Source organism: Rhinopithecus bieti, unplaced genomic scaffold (genome assembly GCF_001698545.2).
Source record: "Rhinopithecus bieti isolate Rb0 unplaced genomic scaffold, ASM169854v2 scaffold_47418, whole genome shotgun sequence".
NCBI lineage: Eukaryota > Metazoa > Chordata > Mammalia > Primates > Cercopithecidae > Rhinopithecus > Rhinopithecus bieti.
In genome coordinates, this window is record NW_016819951.1 from 2,427,754 (window position 1) to 2,448,301 (window position 20,548).

The 20,548-nt window shown below is 43.0% G+C and overlaps 1 protein-coding gene across 1 annotated transcript in view; it reads right to left on the bottom strand.

Annotated features, from left to right (window-relative positions):
- FRMD4B (FERM domain containing 4B) overlaps nucleotides 1-20,548 on the bottom strand; it is a 216,262-nt gene that overhangs the window by 61,742 nt on the left and 133,972 nt on the right. The window contains 2 exon segments of the mRNA XM_017859405.1: nucleotides 17,693-17,715; nucleotides 18,508-18,564. Coding sequence (XP_017714894.1) covers nucleotides 17,693-17,715; nucleotides 18,508-18,564 — 80 coding nt within the window.

Here is a 20,548-nt window from a genome sequence, read left to right on the forward strand (position 1 = left end):
AGAACCTACTGAACCAAAAATGAATCCACTGGGGTGTTAGAAACACTGGCATGTTATTCTAGAAGGTTAAGCTCGATCATTTTCAGAGTTTAGGATCAAACAGGATTTCACGTTTGAGCGGACTGGCAGTAGCTGAGTGCTTATTTGTTCACCCTCCTGGGGAATTTGTCCAGGAGCCTGAGGCTGCAGGGATCTATGGAGCTTGTAGGAACAGCCAGGTCTGGCTTCTGCACAGAAGGCCCCTCCCTGGCCGGCTGGGCAGGAGGCATGATTTATGAGTCAGGATCAACCTCAGAGTTCAGAGGGAGGGCCCAAAAGTAGTAGGGGAGGTGAATAAGCCTCAATCGGGATGTCTCTGCCTTTCACCAGCAATAAATACACTCAACCTGACTGGACATTCCTGACTCTAATGGCAATGGATATGTTATTTTAAAGATGCACTTGACCAGAATTGCCATGAGGGACTGGCTTCTCTGGGCCCTAGCCAGAGAGAATGCCCATAAATCTATATCACTTGCTACTTCTCAGTGACCAAACCAGAAATTGCTTCTCTCCATAATTTCAGCAGGAATTCAGATGTCACAATGAAGAACATGCTTGCATTTTATCTGATTATCTAGGCTGAACTCCTCCCTTAGGCATTCCAGATTCCTATTTCAATAACTTTCCAGAAGGAAGCTGCCCATGACCCTCTATTTAACTACTACAACTATTTCTCAGGCAACAATTTCTTAGGTCATTCTGAAGCCCCCTTTCATGGGCTGTTGTTTTTCTTTGCTGACCCCAAGTACCCTGATGGAATGTGCCAACCCCACTCATTTTTGAGAAAGCCACATGGCTGGCAAAACTGAGGCTACCCTTTGTGTGCGCTGGAGCACTTGTGTGGAAAAAGCCACCCCCAGCAAATGAGTGCACCTGCTTGTGGCTAATTGCGGGCTTGCACAGCAACAATCAGCCACCTGCCCTCAGAGACTGGAGTAGAAGGGAGTGCAGGCAATTAGCAAACTGGGCATGCTAGCACTTCCTAGAGAAAACTAAGACCCTTGCTGTCCTATGCTTGGTGTGGGGGCATCCTCTATTTCTAGAACAGCTTAAAAAAAAAAAAAGCCGAAGCCTCAAAGCCACTAATTTCACTTTTTTTTTTTTGGTAGAGATGAGGTCTCCCTATGTTGCCCAGGTTGGTTTCAAACCCTTGGGCTCAAGTGATCCTCCCATCTTGGCTTCTCAAAGTACTGGGATTACAGGCTTGAACCACCACACCAGCCCCGCATTTCACTTTTCTTCTCCAAGCAAAGTGCTTCCTTACCTGAAACCCAAACCAAGGGTGCATAAAAAATGCATGTTAAATATAATATCCAAGTGGAAAACAGCTACAGAAACTTCACTTTCTAAACCTAAGCTGTTTAGAAAGTTAACTTGGGGCTGGGTGCAGTGGCTCACATCTGTAACCCCAGCACTTTGGGAGGCGAGATGGATCACTTGAGCCCAGGAGTTCGAGACCAGCCTGGCCAACATGGTGAAACCTCGTCTCTACAAACAATACAAAAAAATTAGCTGGGCGTGGTGACACATGCCTATAGTGCCAGCTACTTGGGAGGCTGAGGTGGGAGAATCACCTGAGCCCAGGAGGTTGAGGCTGCAATGAGCTACGATCACCTACTGCACTCCAGTCTGGGTGACAGAGTGAGACCTTGCCTCCAGAAAAAAAAGAAAAAGAAAAAAAAAAAAAGATTAACTTGGGACTGGAGTTCTTTTTTCAACTCAAAATCCTTATTTCAGAAAATGCATATGTGGATATAAAAAAGCCATAGTTAAGTGACTATTTGAACACTCAGTAAAGTCTAAAGCCTGTTATTAAGTGTAAATGTACCATACAGCTTATATATCATCAGAAATTAAAAGATTATGACATGGGCCTCCCAGGATTTGGGCAAGTCATCACAGCTGAGAACTCTATTTAGTACTGTGTCCCATGCAAACCAAAGATTCACTGTTATTAGGAATGGAGCTAATTGGAAACATTTGCCAGTCTTCTGGGGTTGCCTTGTATAGGCCCTTGATGATAAGTCATTTCTTTGTCTATGCTTACTAGAAACCTGTGATGACCCATCAAGGTTCTGAACTATACTGAAGGAGTGGGACAGGGTTAGTGATCATAGCAGCTACAAAAGTTTATTTAGGCCGGGTGCAATAGCTAATGCCTGTAATCCCAACATTTAGGAAGGCTGAGGTGGGCAGATCACTTGAGGTCAGGAGTTCCAGACCAGTCTGGCCAATATGGCGAAACTCCATCTCTACTAAAAATACAAAAATTAGCTGGGCCTGGTGGCGCGTGCCTGGAGTCCCAGCTACTCACGAGGCTGAGGCAGGAGAATTGCTTGAACTGGGAGGTGGAGGCTGCAGTGAGCTGAGATCATGCCACTGCCCCCTCCAGCCTGGGTGACAGAGTGAGACCCTGTCTCAAAAAAACAAAAACAAAACAAAAAGAAACCGCATTGAATGTCTGTTAAATAGGTGTAACAGGTGCCAACTTAACTATCAATCAAACCATTTGAGCTGGATCTTCTATTGAAGGATGACAGATTGCATAAACAAGTAATTATTATAAAGGATCTTGGTTACTATTAATAAACACCAATTTCCTCAACTAATCTACTGGCACTGATCAAGACCTGGATGATTAGCAGTTTAAGAGCTTTTCACTGACTAACTTGCCTTCAAATTGCCCTTTATTGAAAAAGAATATCATGTTTCTTTCAGTTGTTTGTAGAATCTGGCCTTCAGTGATGAATTCAGCTTCTTATCTGCTGGACTTAATAACTAGAAATTTCTACCCGTAAGTTTCTCTCTACTGATTCCTAGGTAAAGCAATATTAAAGGTGACAAACACAAGAAAACAGTGATTAACATTGTACCCTCGTACCCTGACCGGCAGCATCGGCATTCTCGGATAACTTGCTGGAAAGGCAAATCTCAGGTTCCACCCCAGACCTACTGGATCACAAAGGCCAAGGGTGGGGCCCAGCAATCTGCTTTTAACAAAGGGCTTAAGAACCACTGCAATTGCATAAACACAACATAAAACAGAGATTTTGACTGGGTGTGGTGGCTCACGCTTGTAATCCCAGCACTTTGGGAAGCTGAGGAGGGCGGATCACTTGAGGTCAGGAGTTCCAGACCAGCCTGGCCAACATGGTGAAACCCCACCTCTACTAAAAATACAAAAAATTAGCCGGGTGTGGTGGTGTGTGCCTGTAGTCCCAGCTACTCAGGAAGCTGAGGCAGGAGAATTGCTTGAACCCAGGAGGCGGAGGCTGCAGTGAGCCAATCTCATGCCACTGCACTCCAGCCTGGGTGACAGAGTGAGACCCTGTCTCAAATAATAATAATAATAATAATAATAATATTTTCAAGAAAGAGACCATAATCAACTCCTTAAATTGGAGAGATGGTCAGGGAGGCTGAGCAAAGCTTTTGGGTAGACAGCTCAGGAGGTTTGTTTTAGGAGAGTCTAGCAAGTGACCTGAACTAGCAGTGACAAAATATGAGTGCTGTCATCTAATCCCCCAAAAGAAATACTTCTAAAGGGCCAGGCGCAGTAGCTCATGCCTGTAATCCCAGCACTTTGGGAGGCAGAAGTGGGTGGATAACTTGAGGTCAGGAGTTCAAGACCAGCCTGGCCAACATGGTGAAACCCTGTCTCTACTAAAAATACGAAAATTAGCTGGGCGTGGTGGCAGGTGCCTGTAATCTCAGCTACTCAGGAGGCTGATGCAGAAGAATTGCTTGAGCCTGGGAGGCGGAGGTTGCAGTGAGCCGAGATCATGCCACCGTACTCCAGTCTAGACAACAGAGCGATATTCCCTATCAAATTAAAAAAAGAAAAGAAAAAAAAAAAAGAAGAAATACTTCTAAGCAACAACAGCTCTCTCACTGGGTATTACCAGGTGGCAGAAACTGGGCTAACCCTGTTCTCTACAGGCGTATTATGCTATTAACATCAGTGTCCCTGTTTCATGGATGTGAAAACAGAGTTGAGAGAGATTAAGCAATTTAAACTCACAAAGCAAATGCGACTCCAAACCTGTGCTTTAACTACTTTGCCTTACTCCTCCAGGATTCTAGGAAGAGGGGACAGGAAATGGGGAAGGAGCAGAGGAAAGATTTTAACTTTGAGCCTTCAGCATTTATCATCATGGTGGCCACTGATTAATTCCATCAAAATATGTATTGCTTAGGTGATGACAGTCTACCTTTTTCAACTAGATCAAACTGGATTACCCCAAACTGTATTAACCACATCAAGGATCTGAACATAGATAACAAGACTTAATGTGTTAGCAGTGTTTCTTGAACCATACCAAACCAGAACAAAACCAAACAAAAACCATAGCCTAATTGTCCCTTAGTATCGAGGACACCAAATTTAGGGTTTTTTGTTGTTGTTGTTTTGGTTTTTTTTTTTTGAGATGGAGTCTCGCTCTGTTGCCCAGGCTGGAGTGCAGTTGCAAAATCTCGGCTCACTGCAACCTCCACCTCCTGGGTTCAAGCGATCCTTCTGCCTCAGCCTCCTGAGTAGCTGGGACTATAGGCAACTGCCACCATGCCTTGGTAATTTTTATATGTTTAGTAGAGATGGAGTTTCACCATGTTGACCAGGCTGTTCTGGAACTCCTGACCTCAAGTGAGCTGCCCGCCTCAGCCTCCCAAAGTGCTGGGATTATAAGCATGAGCCACCGTGCCCGGCCCCAAATTTAGTTTTTAAAAAACACTTTTACACGAGCTGCAAAACCAGACTCCAGTCATTTTCGGCAGAACCTTAAAACAGGGAGTCCAAACTGCTACAGGTGAGAAGTCCAATATATCAATTAAGGCTCCTTAACCCACACAAGGTATTCCTGAAGCCCCACTTTTTATACTGACTCAAAAAGCTCAAAGTAAGATCTCTACCCTGGATGAGTTCTCTCTGTTACTGTTAGGGGATACTAAGGCCTGGGATGGGCTGAAGAAAAGAAGAAACAAGCCGACACTTTTATTCACAGTCAATCATATGCAAAGGCAGAAAGCTAGAGCTCAAGTTCATTCAATGCCTAATGCCACTCCTGATTATCGCAAATGAGTTCAGAAAAACCGATTACAGACTTAGCTAATTGCGTAACAGCTAAAAGAAAGAGCCCTCCTCACTTTCTACCCATCCAGACTAAACTTAAAAGAGAGCAGCTCCTCCCAGCCAGGTAAGCAAGCTGAATTCATTTGGTCCAACCCCTGAATGCGCAGATGAGAGAAACAAGGCCCACTGAAAGTTGAAAACTTACCAAAGTTCCCACAGTAGGTGGCAACAGATCTAAAGGACCAGAGGTTTGTTCTCGGGACAACTGCAGGACGGAGCACAAGAGGAGGAAGAGGAAGAGGAGAGAATTGGAAAGCTAGGGAGGAACGGAAGAAGAGGGAGGGGCCGGGAAAGGAAACACCCAGCTGGCTGTGCCAGACCTTGCTCTCCTCCCCTCCTAAGCCACAGGGTCTTTCTATTCTTGGAATTTCCTCCCTACCCCATTTAAACCTTTCTTGATCAGACCTTAAACCAAGTCAGGTTGCAGCCATTTACAGAGTGAAAAGTGAGAACTGAAAGAATTATGTAAGCCTTTCTCCTGGCCTCTGGCCAAAGCTAGGGATGCCTCCACTGTTTCTGAGAAAGGTGGGAAGTTGTTGGCCCATCCTTCATCCAAAGAAGCTCCTTCACAGGGCTACAGGCGTGAGCATGCAAAGAAGGCCTTCATGGGGGTTTAGGTGTGAGCATGCCTTTCTAGGCGTCATGCATTTCTAGCGCCTTCACGGGGGTTCAGGTGTCAGCATGCATTTCTACACCATCTCTGGTCCCCAGTTCCCTCAGATCTCTCAGCTCCTCTTTGACAGGACAATAAAAGATATTATTTGGGCTTTTATTTTATTTACGTATTCATTTATTGAGACAGAGTCTTGCTCTGTCGTCCAGGCTGGAGTGCAGTGGCGTGATCTCGGCCCACTGCAACCTCTGCCTCCTGGGTTCAAGTAATTCTCCTGCCTCAGCCTCCTGAGTAGCTAGGATTACAGGCACGCACCACCATGCCCGGCTAAATGTTTGTATTTTTAGTAGAGACAGGGTTTCACCATGTTGCCCAGGTTGGCCTCAAATTCCTGAGCTCAGGCAATTAGCCAGCGTTGGCCTCCCAAAGTGCCAGGATTACAGGCATGAGCCACAGCACTTTGGGCTCTTAAGGTGGCCATCCTAGGCACTTGCTGTGTGTGACAAGTGGAAGCATTTTACTTACACAAACTCATTTAGTCTTCATAGCACCCGAGATGTTGGTGCTCTTTCTAATTTACAGATGAAGAAACTGAGATTTAGAAAGATCACCTAGCTGCCCATTATTTTACTAGAACTAGTACACAGCCAGCCAGTACATACCTAGGAAAAAATCAAAAAGACCAACCAACCAATCAGCTCTAGGCCTATGATTTACAGTAATAAGGTTTGGCCTTTAGAACTGCATTCAGTCCCAGGTCTCCCTGTTCCTAGGAGTTTTGTGGTCTTAGATAAACTAACCTTTGTGAGCCTGGGTTTCCATATTATAAAAATATGAATACTGACCTGTTGAATAGGATTCTTGGGTATATTACAATAGAATGCTATGAAGGCACTTGCCTATGTTCAATACATGTGTTCCTTCCTGGCCAGGTGTGGTAGCTCATGCCTGTAATCCAAGCACTTTGGGAGACTGAGACTGAGGTGGTCAAATTGCTTGAGCCCAGGAGTTTGAGATCGGCCTAGGCAACATGGTGAAATCTCATCTCTATGGAAAATACAAAAATTAGCCAGACGTGGGGTACACACCTGTAGTCCTAGCTACTCGGGAGGCTGAAATGGGAAGATCACTTGTGCCCAGGGGGCACATAATCTGCAGTGATCCATGATCATGCCACTGCACTCTAGCCCGGACGACAGAGCAAAATCCTGCCTCAAAACAACAACGTTCCTTCCTTCCTGATGGTAGTATAATAAACCAAAGATTTTACCAAACACTTTATTCCTACCACTCTCTGCGCAGGCTGGTGGTGGATTATTACTATTGAGAAGAATCCCAAAGGGGTGATCTAGGTTAGAGTTGGCAGATTTAATATACTGGACATACTTAAAAATTTTTCATTGTTCATCTGAAATTCCAATTTAACTGGGCATCCTATATTTTTATTTGCTAAATCTGGCAACTCTAAGGGTGTATAATAAACTGCCTGGGAAAAGAACTTTGAAAATAACTTGCCAAGTTACGAGTTGTGAGCAGTTTGGGGCTTGGTTTGACAGGGTCTATTGGTAACCAGTGGAAGCTCAGCCTAGAAACTCACTTTTCCAACATCATGACTGATCCACGGGATTGGTGTCAGCCTTTTATTTTCTCAGCATTCTACCAAAGATGCATCCTGTAGCAGGAAACCTGCTTGTGTTCTGGGAAGTGAAGTGTCCTCTCAGCTAGAATTCCTTTGTCATTACATTTTTGTCTGTGGCCTAACTTGTAACAGGGGACAATTGCTCTGCCCATCTGCACGCTTGATGGGGATCAACTGTCAAGCTATTTGTTTTTAGGTCTAAGGAATTTCTAATGAAAATGAAAATGTGATGAGAGATTTTTCTAAACGTCAGCCAGCTCCCTGAGGACCCCGATTGTGTCTACTTTGAACCTTTAACTCTCTTAATAATGGGTAGAAGAAACATCATCGATAAGAATGACTGGGAAACAGGTTAACATGAAAATCTGTAAATATTTTTTAAAAATTTTATTTTTCTCCTGTTAAATTCATAGAGACAGAAAGTAGAATGGTGGTGGCCACGGACTGCAGGAGGAGTGAATGGGGAGCTGTTTAATAGGTGCAGAGTTTCTGTTTCTCCAAAATGAAAAAGTTCTGGAGACTGGCCATACAACATAAACACGGCCAAGCGTGGTGGCTCACACCTGTAATCCCAGCACTTTGGGAAGCTGAGGCGGGTGGATCGTCTGAGGTCAGGAGTTCGAGACCATCCTGGCTAACATGGTGAAACCCTGTCTCTACTAAAAATACAAAAAATTAGCTAGGCGTGGTGGTGCGTGCCTGTAATCCCAGCTATTCAGGAGGCTGAGGGAGGAGAATCGCTTGAACCCAGGAGGTGGAGGTTGCAGTCAGCTGAGATCATGCCACTTGCACTCCAGTCTGGGCAAAAGAGCAAGACTCTGTCTCAAACACCCACACACACACCCCCCCAACATAAACATTACTTAACACTACCAAACACTACTCTTAAAAATGGTTGAGATGATAAATTTTATGTATATTTTATTACAATTTTTTAAAAAATTATTCTTAAATCTAGAGTTAGAAAAAGGATACATAGGCCAGGCATGGTGGCTCACGCCTGTAATCCTAGCATTTTGGGAGGCTGAAGAGGAGGGTGGATCACAACGTCAGAAGATTGAGACCATTCTGGCTAACATGGTGAAACCCTGTCTCTACTAAAAATACAAAAAACTAGTCGGGCATGGTGGCATGTGCCTGTAGTCCCAGCTACTTGGGAGGCTGAGGCAGGAGAACTGCTTGAACCCGGGAGATGGAGATTGCAATGAGCTGAGATCACGCCACTACACTCCAGCCTGGGTGACAGAGTGAGACTCTGTCTCAAAAAAAAAAAAAAAAAAAAAAAAGAAGAAGAAAAGATAAAAGAAAAGAACACATAAAAGAAAAACAATCAATGCAGATAATGTTTTCCTACAAAAGAATGGAAAGTCAAAGAAATGTGTTTCTCTCCTGGGAAACTTCCTACTAGACAAGTGACAAATTAGGTATGGTCAACTTGAAGTCCCAACTCTTTAATCCTTCTTCCTGTATGTGTGATTCAATGTGTCTTTCCTGATCACACAAAAAAATGGATTAGCCACATAAGCCATCGGAACACAGAAAACAAAACTGTATTGTTATGTGTTATGTTATCACTTCGTGTGTTTCCAGAATCAAACCAAAAGGCGTGGAAATGCTTCTCAGTGGGGGAATGTAGAATTCTCCCTCAACAATGTCGTCCCACAGCTCCCGTAGACTCTGGATGGTTTGCACTTTGAGAAGTGGAAGTAGTTCATGTCATGCTACTTTCTACTCCTACCGAATGCCACGCATGCCTGTGTCTCAGCCAGCCGCTACCTGAAGAGGCCAAGTATGCTGAGTTTCATTTCAGGACCAAGTAGCTGTGATGGGTGTAATGGCCTGGTCCACTCCAGTGGAGAAAGAAACTGATAACTCAAATGGATCAAGAGAGTTACTTCCTGTATAGGACTGATCCTCTGTGGTGTTAGTAACTGTCTAAAGATGTATTAAGGTGGGACTTAGGGTTTTTGTGTTCATTTAGTTGCATCAGGTTTAGGGTTTTTGTGTTCATTTAGTTGCATCAGGTTTTTTTAAGCTGTGAAATGCAAGGGGTTTTGAAATGTAAAATACTTATGCTGTGAAATGCAGAAGCCTGACTTCTACTCTGATTCTGCAGTTCATGGAGTAGAGTGTGTGGTCCAGCAAGAGGCTGAAATAAGTGTGGAAAATGCTGCTTATGTGTCCCCTTCTGGGAGATTTATAGCACTCATGAGCAGATTGAAAACTTAGCCAAGAGAACTTGGGGAACTTTGTTTAACTTTTAACTAAGTATTGTAGCCGGGCGCGGTGGCTCAAGCCTGTAATCCCAGCACTTTGGGAGGCCGAGGTGGGTGGATCATGAGGTCAGGAGATCAAGACCATCCTGGCTAACATGGTGAAACCCCGTCTCTACTAAAAATAAAAAAAACTAGCTGGGCATGACGGCGGGCGCCTGTAGTCCCTGCTACTCGGAGGCTGAGGCAGGAGAATGGCGTGAACCTGGGAGGCAGAGATTGCAGTGAGCCGAGATTGCGCCACTGCACTCCAGCCTGGGCAACACAGCGAGACTCCGTCTCAAAAAAAAAAAGTATTGTAGAGAGGAAAATCACTTCTCAAGAGTTTTTTCACAAAAGTGTTTTGTTGATTCATCAAAGGCCCAATCTGAAATAAGACAAAAACATTCAATTTCTGTCAAGTAAGCCTTCTTTATTCTGCTGGCCAGGAAGGTAATGATTCTTACAAATTTGTGTTGGGATACAAAAAAATAAACTGGCTGGGTGTCGTCGCTCACACCTGTAATCCCAGCACTTCTGGGAGGCCGAGTCTGACAGATTATGAGATTTAGGTGTTTGAGACCAGTCTGGCCAACATGGTGAAACCCCATCTCTACTAAAAATAAAAAAAATTAGCCAGGTGTGGTGGCTAATTTCAAGAATTACTTGAACCCAGGAGGCGGAGTTTGCAGTGAGCTGTGATTAAACCATTGCACTCCAGCCTGCACAACAGACCAAGGATCCATCTCAAAAAAACACAACAAAACAAAAACCCAAAAAACAAAAAAGGAAACCTCTAACAGTGGTAAAATGCATGTGGTTTGGAGCCCTAATTTGCCACTGTCTAGCTATGTGACCTAAGTAGTAAGCTACTTAACAGCTACAAAGTTCAGTTTTCTTATCTATAAAATGGGGACAATGACAGTGCCATCACAGGGTTGCTGTGAGGATTAAACATATTAATAACAGTAACAATGGCAAATATTGTTTATTGAGACAAAGAAACAGTTCCAGAGAGGCTAGGCAAACTACCCACAGGTACATAACAAGTGGCTGGGCCTGGATTTGAACCCAGGCAGTTAAATTCCAAAGCTCCTCTCTTCACTACAGCCTCCCCATAGCGCTTTGCCCACGGGAGATATTTTTATTATTGATACTGACGGTAAAGGCTCTGGAAATGAAATTAGATTTCAGAGCTTTAAGTGCTCCAGAGGTGTAAGAACTAAGGGGCAAATTTCTTGAAAGTGTTTTTATCCTCCCTTTGTTAACTAGTCTCCAGAGCATCCAAGGAAATTCCTTTTCCCATGGGAAATAGCTGCATTTTTTTTTTTTTTTTTTCTTTTTTGTTTGTCAGCACAGCTGTAAATTGTGAATATTCCCTTCCCACTTGAAGCTAAGTGTGTAACATAACTCTCATGTCTGACCCAGCACTTGCACATTGCAAAATGTACTCACTCCACTTTTTCTTAGGGGCAAGTAGAGCACCCTAATACATAGTTACTTGGTAACTTTCACCCTTGTCAAGAATCTTAAAAAAAAAAAAAAAAAAGAAAGAAAGAACAAAGGGCCAGGCACAGTGGCTCACGCCTGTAATCTGTAATCCCAGCACTTTCGGAGGCTGAGGACGGTGGATCACGAGCTCAGGAGTTCAAGACCAGCCTGGCCAACATGGTGAAACCCTGTCTCTACTAAAAAATACAAAAATTAGCTGGGCATGGTGGTGGACGCATGTAATCCCAGCTAGTTCAGGAGGCTGAGGCAGGAGAATTGCTTGAACCCAGACGGCAGAGATTGCAGTGAGCTGAGATCACACCACTGCACTCCAGCCTAGGCAACAAGAGTGCAACTCTGTCTCAAAAAAAAAAAAAAAAAAGCTTTGCTTTTACAAACTTTTTTGTGGCTGGCAGCTGGGTGATAAAGCCTTGCCTCCTTGCCATGTCAGCTTTCAGGAATTCTCTGTTTGTCTGTGTTGTGTTACCCAAGTAGTCTGTTATCTTTGCAGTTTAAGGGCTGACTTGGAAATTCAGACTGTCATCTATTTAAAGAAAATGGAAGTCCCCACTCCACTATTTTAATTAACTTTCAGAGAGCAGGGTTTCCTACTGGTTATGATAATGTTAACTTAAAATACTCTGAAGGAAACACGGCAGGAAGCAAAATAAAAAGGGGAGGATTGCTATTTTTAAAGGCATTCTAGGAAGAAGAGTTTGAGCAAAGCCATGAAGGCACATAGCATGGGCTATACGAAGAAAAAGGAAGAGAGGCATGAGCAGATACTAAGGAGTATGCACAGCAGAGAATGGGAGATTAAATGTGTAATGCCGACCAAGTATGGCCTTGAACGCCAGGTTGTGGTGTTGGTAGGCAGGTGTCTGTGTGCAATGAGAAACTAAGAGATTTTTAGAAATAAACAACAATGATCAAATCTATGTCTTGTTTTTTTTTTGTTTTGTTTTGTTTTGTTTTTTTGAGACGGAGTCTCATTCTGTCTCCCGGGCTGGACTACAGGCGCCCGCCACCTCGCCCGGCTAGATTTTTGTATTTTTTAGTAGAGACGGGGTTTCACCGTGTTAGCCAGGATGGTCTCGATCTCCTGACCTCGTGATCCACCCGTCTTGGCCTCCCAAAGTGCTGGGATACAGGCTTGAGCCACCGCGCCCGGCAAATCTATGTCTTAGGAAGGTAGCTGGAGGTTACGCGCAGGCAGTAGTATGTGGCGGAATCAGAACAGATCTGAGAACTCACCAGCAATGTAACAATCTCTTTGGGCTTAAAATTTACATTTATTACTTTGCTCAATGGAGATAACAGCTATTGTGGTAGGACTGAATGAAATCAGACATGGACATTTAAAATAATGCCATAGGCCAGGTGCGGTGGCACACGCTTGTAATCCCAGCACTTTGGGAGGCCTAGAAAGGTGGATCACCTGAGGCCAGGAGTTCAAGATCAGTCTGGCCAGTGTGGTGAAACCCTGTCTCTACTAAAAATACAAAAAATAGCTGGGTGTTGTGGTGCTCATCTGTAATCCGAGCTACTCGGGAGGCTGAGGTACGCGAATTGCTTGAACCCGGGAGGTGGAGGTTGCTGTGAGCCGAGATCACACCACTGCACTCCAGCCTGGGCGACAGAGTGAGACTCCATCTCAAAAAACAATATATAAAATAACACTGTAATACTCAATTATTAGCTCAACACATAATTCACACACACACACACACACACACACACACACTTTTACAGTCAGGCTGAATGGGAGGGAATGAGGACTGAGAAAGTTGTGGTGCTGATCAACAGAAGGAAAGGAGGGAACTATCTGACAGGTGGAAAAAAGATGGGAAGGGAAAGGGGAAATCTCAGAGAGCATTCAAGAGAGAATGGAGCTGTAATTCAAAGGGAGACAGTGGAAGAGGAGCTGGTTTGGAGGCTGGGCTGTTGGTGAGGTCAGCTTTGGAAATGCTCAAGAAAGAGGTGGATATTCACAAGGAGTGGACTAGAGCAGCCTTAAGAATTAGGTGTTCAGTCATTGTTTTTACTGAAAAAGCCACTTTGCCTAGGAAGGTATTTGGGGACATATTTTGGTCAACGTTTATTTATTTATGTATTATGTTTTTTGAGACAGAGTCTCAATGCCTGTAGTCCCAGCCGCTTGGGAGGCTAAAGCAGGAGAATTGCTTGAACCCAGGAGGCGGAGGTTGCAGTGAGCCAAGATGGTGCCATTGCACTTCAGCCTGAGCGACAGAGCCAGACTCTGTCTCAACAACAACAAAAAAATCCCAGCATTTTGGGAAGCTGAGGCAGGCAGATCACTGAGCTCAGGAGTTTGAGACCAGCCTGGTCAACATGATGAAACCTCATCTCTACTAAAAATACAAAAATTAGCTGGGCATGGTGGTATGTGCCTATAATCCCAGTTACTCAGGAGGCTGAGGCAGGATAACTGCTTGAACGCAGGAGGTGGAGGTTGTGGTGAGCTGCACTCCAGCCTGGGTGACAGAGTAAGACTAAAAATAAATACACATAGATGTTCATCACAGCATTTTTTATATTAGCTTTATGGGGGAAAAAAGCTAATATAAATAACACCATGATGGACATCTTTTTTCCCATTATGTGGGAAACAAGTAATATTTGTAACAATAGGGGAGTCCATCATGTCCATCAATTTGGTAAAATAAAATGGATTGCAGGAACTGTTCTAAGTACTTTACAAATGCAATATTAATTCATTTAATCCTCACAGCAATCCTGTGGAGTGTGTATTATAATTGTAAGTCCCATTTTACATATGAGGAAACTGAGGCTTGGAGATTTTAAGTAATTTGCTGAAGATTACACAGGTAACAAGTAGCTGACCTGGCATTTGAATCAGGCTGTCTGGTTCCACAGTCTTTGCTCTAACCACTACAACATTGCCTCATGGTATTTTATTTTGCCTGACTTTCTTTTCGTGATTTTATTTATTTATTTATTTTTTTGAGACAGAGTTTTGCTCTGTTGCGCAGGCTGGAGTGCAGTGGTGTGATCTCTAACTCACCGCAACCTCCACCACCAGGTTCAAGCGATTCTTGTGTCTCAGCCTCCCCAGTAGCTAGTATTACAGGTGTGTGCCGCCATGCACAGCTAACTTTTGTATTTTTAGTAGAGACAAGGTTTTGCCATGTTGGCCAGGCTGATCTCAAATTCCTGGCCTCAAGTGATCTGCCCATCTTGGCTTCCTAAAATGCTGGGATTATAGGAGTGCACCTGGCCTTACCTGCTTTTCTTTTTCTTTTCTTTTTTTGTGACACAGTCTCGCTATCATCCAGGATGGAGTGCAGTAGCACCATCTTGGCTCACTGCAACCTCTACCCTCTGGGTTCAAGCGATTCTCTCGCCTCAGCCTTCCAAGTAGCTGGGACTACAGGCGTGTGCGACCATGCCAGGCTAATTTTTTTTTTTAAGATAGTTTCACTCTTGTTGCCCAGGTTGGAGTGCAATGGCGCAATCTCAGCTCACCACAACCTCTGCCTCCTGGGTTCAAGCGATTCTCCTGCTTTAGCCTCCCAAGTAGCTGGGATTACTGGCATGTGCCACCATGCCCAGCTAATTTTGTATTTTTAGTAGAGACAGGGTTTCTCCATGTTGGTCAGTTTGGTCTCAAACTCCTGACCTCAGGTAATCCACCTGCCTTGGCCTCCCAAAGTGCTGGAATTACAGGTGTCAGCCACTGCACCTGGCGCCAGGTGCCTGATTTTCTCAGAAGAGTTTTATAACGAGGCAGGGTGCGGTGGCTTGTGCCTGTAATCCCGGCATTTTGGGAAGCCAACATAGGCAGATCAGCTGAGCCCAGGAGTTTGAGACCAGCCTGGGTAACATGGTGAATCCCTGTTTCTACAAAAAATACAAAAATTAGCCAGGTGTGATGGTGTGTACCTGTAGTCCCAGCCGCTCAGGAGGCTGAGATGAAAGAACTGATGGAGCCAGGAGGTGGAGGTTATAGTGAGCTGAGATCATGCCACTGCACACCAGCCTGGGTGACAGAACAATGAAATGCTCTGTCTCAAAAATAAACAAAAACAAAACAAAACAAAACAAAACAAAGAGGAGTTTTAGAACAAAACTTTGGAGGAAAAACATATCCTCTCTATTCAGGGGAGGAGAAGATCAGATAGGGAGAGCATGGTAATTTACGAAGTGCTCCCATATCTCCTCAAAACCAACCTGCAAAGCCATTGTTTTGATTAACCCCAATTTATAGATGAGGGAACCCAGGTTCAGAAAGGATAAGTGGCCACTCAGAGGGATGCTGCCAGTCTACGTGATTTCCAGTCCCACACTCTCTCCACTACTTAGCGTAGTTTGGACAATTTCAAAACAGTGTGTGCCACCTCAACCCCATGATCACTCAGGAAAACCACTAAGAACAAGCTCAAGTGAAGGCAAAGGCCTGGATTGGGCTTGCCCAGAATTAACTTGCCAACCTTGATGGCCTAGGGCTAAAATATTTGAACAACTGAAGGACTGTCCCTTTTAGGCCTTCCTTTGCCTCAGGCAAGGGATCTTCCCTAAGGAAGGTTTGTGAAATTAACCTTTCTCTTTCTATTCTCCACCTCCCCCACAACTATAGGTTATTATAGCTTCTTCAGAACAACCTTAGTCTCAAAAATCTCATCAGAGGTAGCTAAAAGACCAGACAGGATAGTAATAATGAGGATAATAATAACTAAATTAATAATAGTAGCCCAAGGGTGTAGATTATTTGCTATAAGCCAGACGTTGCCCTGAGCAACGTTTACATACATTTGATTCTCATGACAGTTTTATGGGAAAGGTACCATTTTACTGATGAGGAAACTGAGGCTCAGAGGGCGTCAGTCACAGGCTTGAAGGGCTAAGTGGGGAAGGTGGGTTAGCAATCCACAGATGATTGAGTGTGAGCTTTTGGGCCCTGAAACCCTCATTTACAAATTGACTTTAGCATCACCCCCCAACTTGATTTCTTACCTAGGGTTGTTTTTTAAAAATCACCCCCATAAATGACTGTGTTCCTTGCATATCTGATATTCCCAGGAAATGTGGTTTTTCTGGGAAAGACAACAGTAGAGACACAGTAGCTTTTTTGTGTGTGTGTGTGTCTCACTCCGTCACCCAGGCTGGAGTGCAGTGGTGCGATCTCTGCAACCTTCGCCTCCCAGATTCAAGCAATTCTCCTGCCTTAGCCTCCTGGGTGGCTGGGATTACAGGTGCCTGCCACCTTGCCCAGCTAATTTTTATATTTGTAGTACAGACAGGGTTTCACCATGTTGGCCAGGCTGCTCTGGAACTCCTGGCCTCAAGTGATCCTCCCTCCTTGGCCTCCCAAAGTGCTGGGATTACAGGTGTGAGCCACCATGCCCAGCCTCAGGCGTGAGCCTTTAATGATACTAATGGTCTATAAACTACTTTATCCTCTTTTTTTTTTTTTTTTTTAATCTCCTGCCCTTTTCTTTCCATTAAAAACAATTGGTGTTTGATTTTCATGATTTCTTCAAATTTCTTAACCTAGAAAAATGTAAATACACACACAGGGAGGGAATGAGAGAGAGAGAGAGAAAGCACAAACCAGAACTGGTGGGAGATTGTGGTGAGGAATCATGGTGTTTTAAGTGGCATCCTTGAACATTCTACCAAAGCCGAATGGGCAGATGACAAGAGTGTTGGGAGTTTCTGAAGTGAAGTACAACTCCGTAACTAGAAGTTTTCAAGCTTGGAAGGCATTATTGTGTTAGTCCGTTAGGGGCGCATTATTCAAAGACTTGGCTGGGAATGAGTGCTAGGTGATCTGTAAATAATCTACGAGTAAACGTCTACCAGGAGTCGAACATTAACATCGTAGAGGCCGGGCTTTCAAAGGGGTCACTGGCCTACAAAGGGAAGCATTGCCTCCACCCTTTAACTGTTTCTACAGCTCCAACAATTGCACTAAAAGGACAGAATGGAGCAGGTAGAGGGTGAATTCAAATATAAACACTCTCTGTGGATGTGGCTAGTGAGGCAGTTAGAACCAGTGAGTGTCTCCGCAGCAACAATACAACTGTTAGGTCAAGTGTATGAAGGGTGAGGCCCCTCTGGGGCAGCTGCGAAAGAAAGCCCCTATTAATCCCTTAACTAAGCAGCTGATGGATTTAATCTTTTTGTGCATACATTATAACTCTTCGAATACAAGATTTTTTTTTTTTTATCAGCATAAGCTATCAAAGCTTTTTATAGATTTCTTCATCTCACTAATTAACAGATGACAGAAAACAGAACTTTGGAGAGTTTCTGGTTACAATTCAATTCGCTGGCATTCTGGCTTGAAAAACTGTAAGAAAGCTTCATTCCCTGATTCATTCACAAAAAGAATAGGTCTTTATTTGAAGAGCGAAGAGATCTCAGTCTCCTGCCTCAGAGTTCTACTTTCCTTTGATTTTGTATCCATTGTTATTTAAAATAACAGCATAAAATGATTCTTTAGGGTTATTTTGCAGAGTAATATCAGAAAAGAAAATCATTACCTGGTATAATCTCCCTTGGCTTCCTAAAACAAACAAACAAAACAAATGGAGTTGATCAATACGTATTTTGTTAAGCTAAATGAGTTTTATCTTGATTACTTCCCCTCTTAAAGTTCCTAAGTTTTGTTCTGAAGAGTGTTTCTCAGGACCGCTCTCCCTATAGCCATAAGAATTAGGCATTGATAAGAAAACGCTGACTGTCCTGTTAGGAATATTCCTTAATCTTAACAAAAGAAACATCTATATGTGAAAAAGCACAAATAATTATTTCTCACTGTACGTTTTTAAGATCACATGATAAATGCTTTTCATTCAAGTGGCACACTTTTTAGACTAGAGGAAGACCTTTTAAACCACAATACAGGTAAACAAACATATACTATTTGTTTTCCCTTTACTTTTTAAACCAGCATGGAAACAGACTAATGCCTTTAAGAACTAAAGGGCTCTTTTACTGGACCACAAGAAAATGTATACAAAAGTTGCTAAATTTATATGAAAATTACAGCTGTTGTAACAACTGCTGCCTCCCAAATTCAAGTATCCCAAAGCTCTCTTCCAGGAATATGAGTTTAACTCTTTTCCTTCAGAGCAGGCTAAATTTCATTTTTCTTTGAGACTCACAATATCACATTGTAACTCATGCAAACTATTCTAAAGCAGAAGACGGTGGCTCACAGTTTTCATCAGCAAACAACGAACTGGCTTAAAAATCCAGCAGACACTGGCCCATGCAAAAGTTTCAGAGTTGCAGGCAGTTAACAAAAACGAGCAAACACAAGGGAGCTGCTAAGAGGCAGTTTGTCCAATCTTACCTGTAAAACAAACGCTGCTAACCTGAAGATGGTTTCGCTGTCTACTTCGATTTGCCCCTGTTGGTGGAAAAGGAAAGCATCATTGAACATGGGGCTATCCTAAGGTTGTAGCAAATGGCTCTGAAGTTGAGGAAGCTGTCACAGCTTGGCACCTCCAGTTTTCGATCAAATGCAGATCATACCATTGCAGGGAAAAGTGGGGGGTGTGGAGAGACTCATTGAGGGTTAAGGGGAAACCACTGTGTGTGTGTGTGTGTGTGTGTGTGCGTGTGTGTGTGTGTGTGTGTGTGTGTGTGTATGTGTCTATTTTAAATAGCTCTGGTGAGGGATTATGTTTAGAGAGCAGTATTCAGGAAGAAATGGGAATGACTTTGAGGCTAAACATTCAGAAAACTTCTAAATGAAAAATTTTTATCTCTGCAAGTTCATTTTTAAGCACCCTGCAGATTTTCCTGGATTCATTTGTTGAGTGTTTTCCTGGGATAATTATTTTTTCCCTTGTGTTATAGTACAGTTATTTCAGTATACACACAATGCAAATATTATTAAAAATATAAATTCACTTCTGTGTCAATGACACATTGTTGAGTTCATATTTGTACTATTATAGATAAAATGTGAGGCCTTAAAAATCAGTTACAGCAAATGCTTTGAAAACTAAAATTCTGTTGATTTATATTGAAGTTTGAGGAACTCTATCAGTTTTCCACTTTTTTTTCCATCATTCAAAACCCCAAAGAAAAATTGGAGCTCTGGGCCTTGGTAAAGAATGCCTTTTCAGGGTTTGGTACAGTGGCTCATGCCTGTAATCCCAGTACTTTGGGAGGCTGAGGGAGAAGGATCACTTGAGGCCAGGAGTTTGAGACCAGCTTGGGCAACATAGAGAGACCTCATCTCTACCAAAAAAAAAAAAGCTTTTTCAGTAGCCCAGTAGGGCTGCATAGATATGTGCAGAAAGGGTATAGCTCTATCAATAACACTCATATGCACCTTTATATTTTTTAAATTGTGATGATACATGAAATATTATTACTGAACCATATTATAACAATGAATGATATAGAGGGATCTTTATTTAAAAAAAAGTTTTCAGTGGTAATGTTAGCTTATAAGTTTTAACATATGCAAAAACAATTCCATGTAACCCCATTATTGCCTAAGTCCTGTATAATTAGTACTTGAAAGGGCATAGTGTTTAAGAACATGGAATTCCTGGAAATTGCCCTGCATTCTTTCTTCCTCCCTTCCACCTCTTGAATCTGAGCTGGAGTGTTTCCTAGTTATACCAAGTGCATCAATGGGGAGATTAAGTCATTTTAAAGTAAATATACAATAGACAGATTCAGAGAGGTAGTTATGCTCAGTGAGGATTTCTGAAAGGATTGTACTTTTCTCTCACGTTTCCACGTGATTTGATGAGGGTTCTCAAAAAACAAACAATATTTTAAAACCCATAAAATAAAATGAGTAAATAAAAACCCTAGGGTGTTACAATGCCAGCAGTGATCATTATTCATGTTTCCCTTATATTACAAGATGAAAACAAATTAATTTCATCCTCTAACACACAGGCCGCCCTTCTGAAACCTGAGACAGAGGATCTGCTTCCAAGTTTTTTGCCTCAAAAGCTGACAGGCCCAGAGCCTTGGAATTCAAAGCTCGCCCATAATCTCTAGAAACAGATTACAAAATCAAAGGGAAGCCAGGTTGATTGTAGAAATCAACTGCTCTCCGCCTTTTAGGCAGGAGACAGTGGTTTTCCAATCTGGTGAAAGATGATGAGGCAGTTCATCCAACAGGTGAGGTGGGTGTTGATCAAGATTAAATTTTAGAAAGGCTACATTCCTTAGTTCAAAGAAAAAGAAACTCACGGCAAGGGAAGAGGACTAACAGGAGAACTCAAAAACATCATTGGGTTTGAAATTAGGCAGGAACGCAAAGGTAAAGTCAAATGTGTCTTAGAATCTTAGAGAAGAAAAAATTAAGATGTTAAAAACACTAAAGATGAATAAAGTAAATTGAAAATTACTGCCAACTCCTC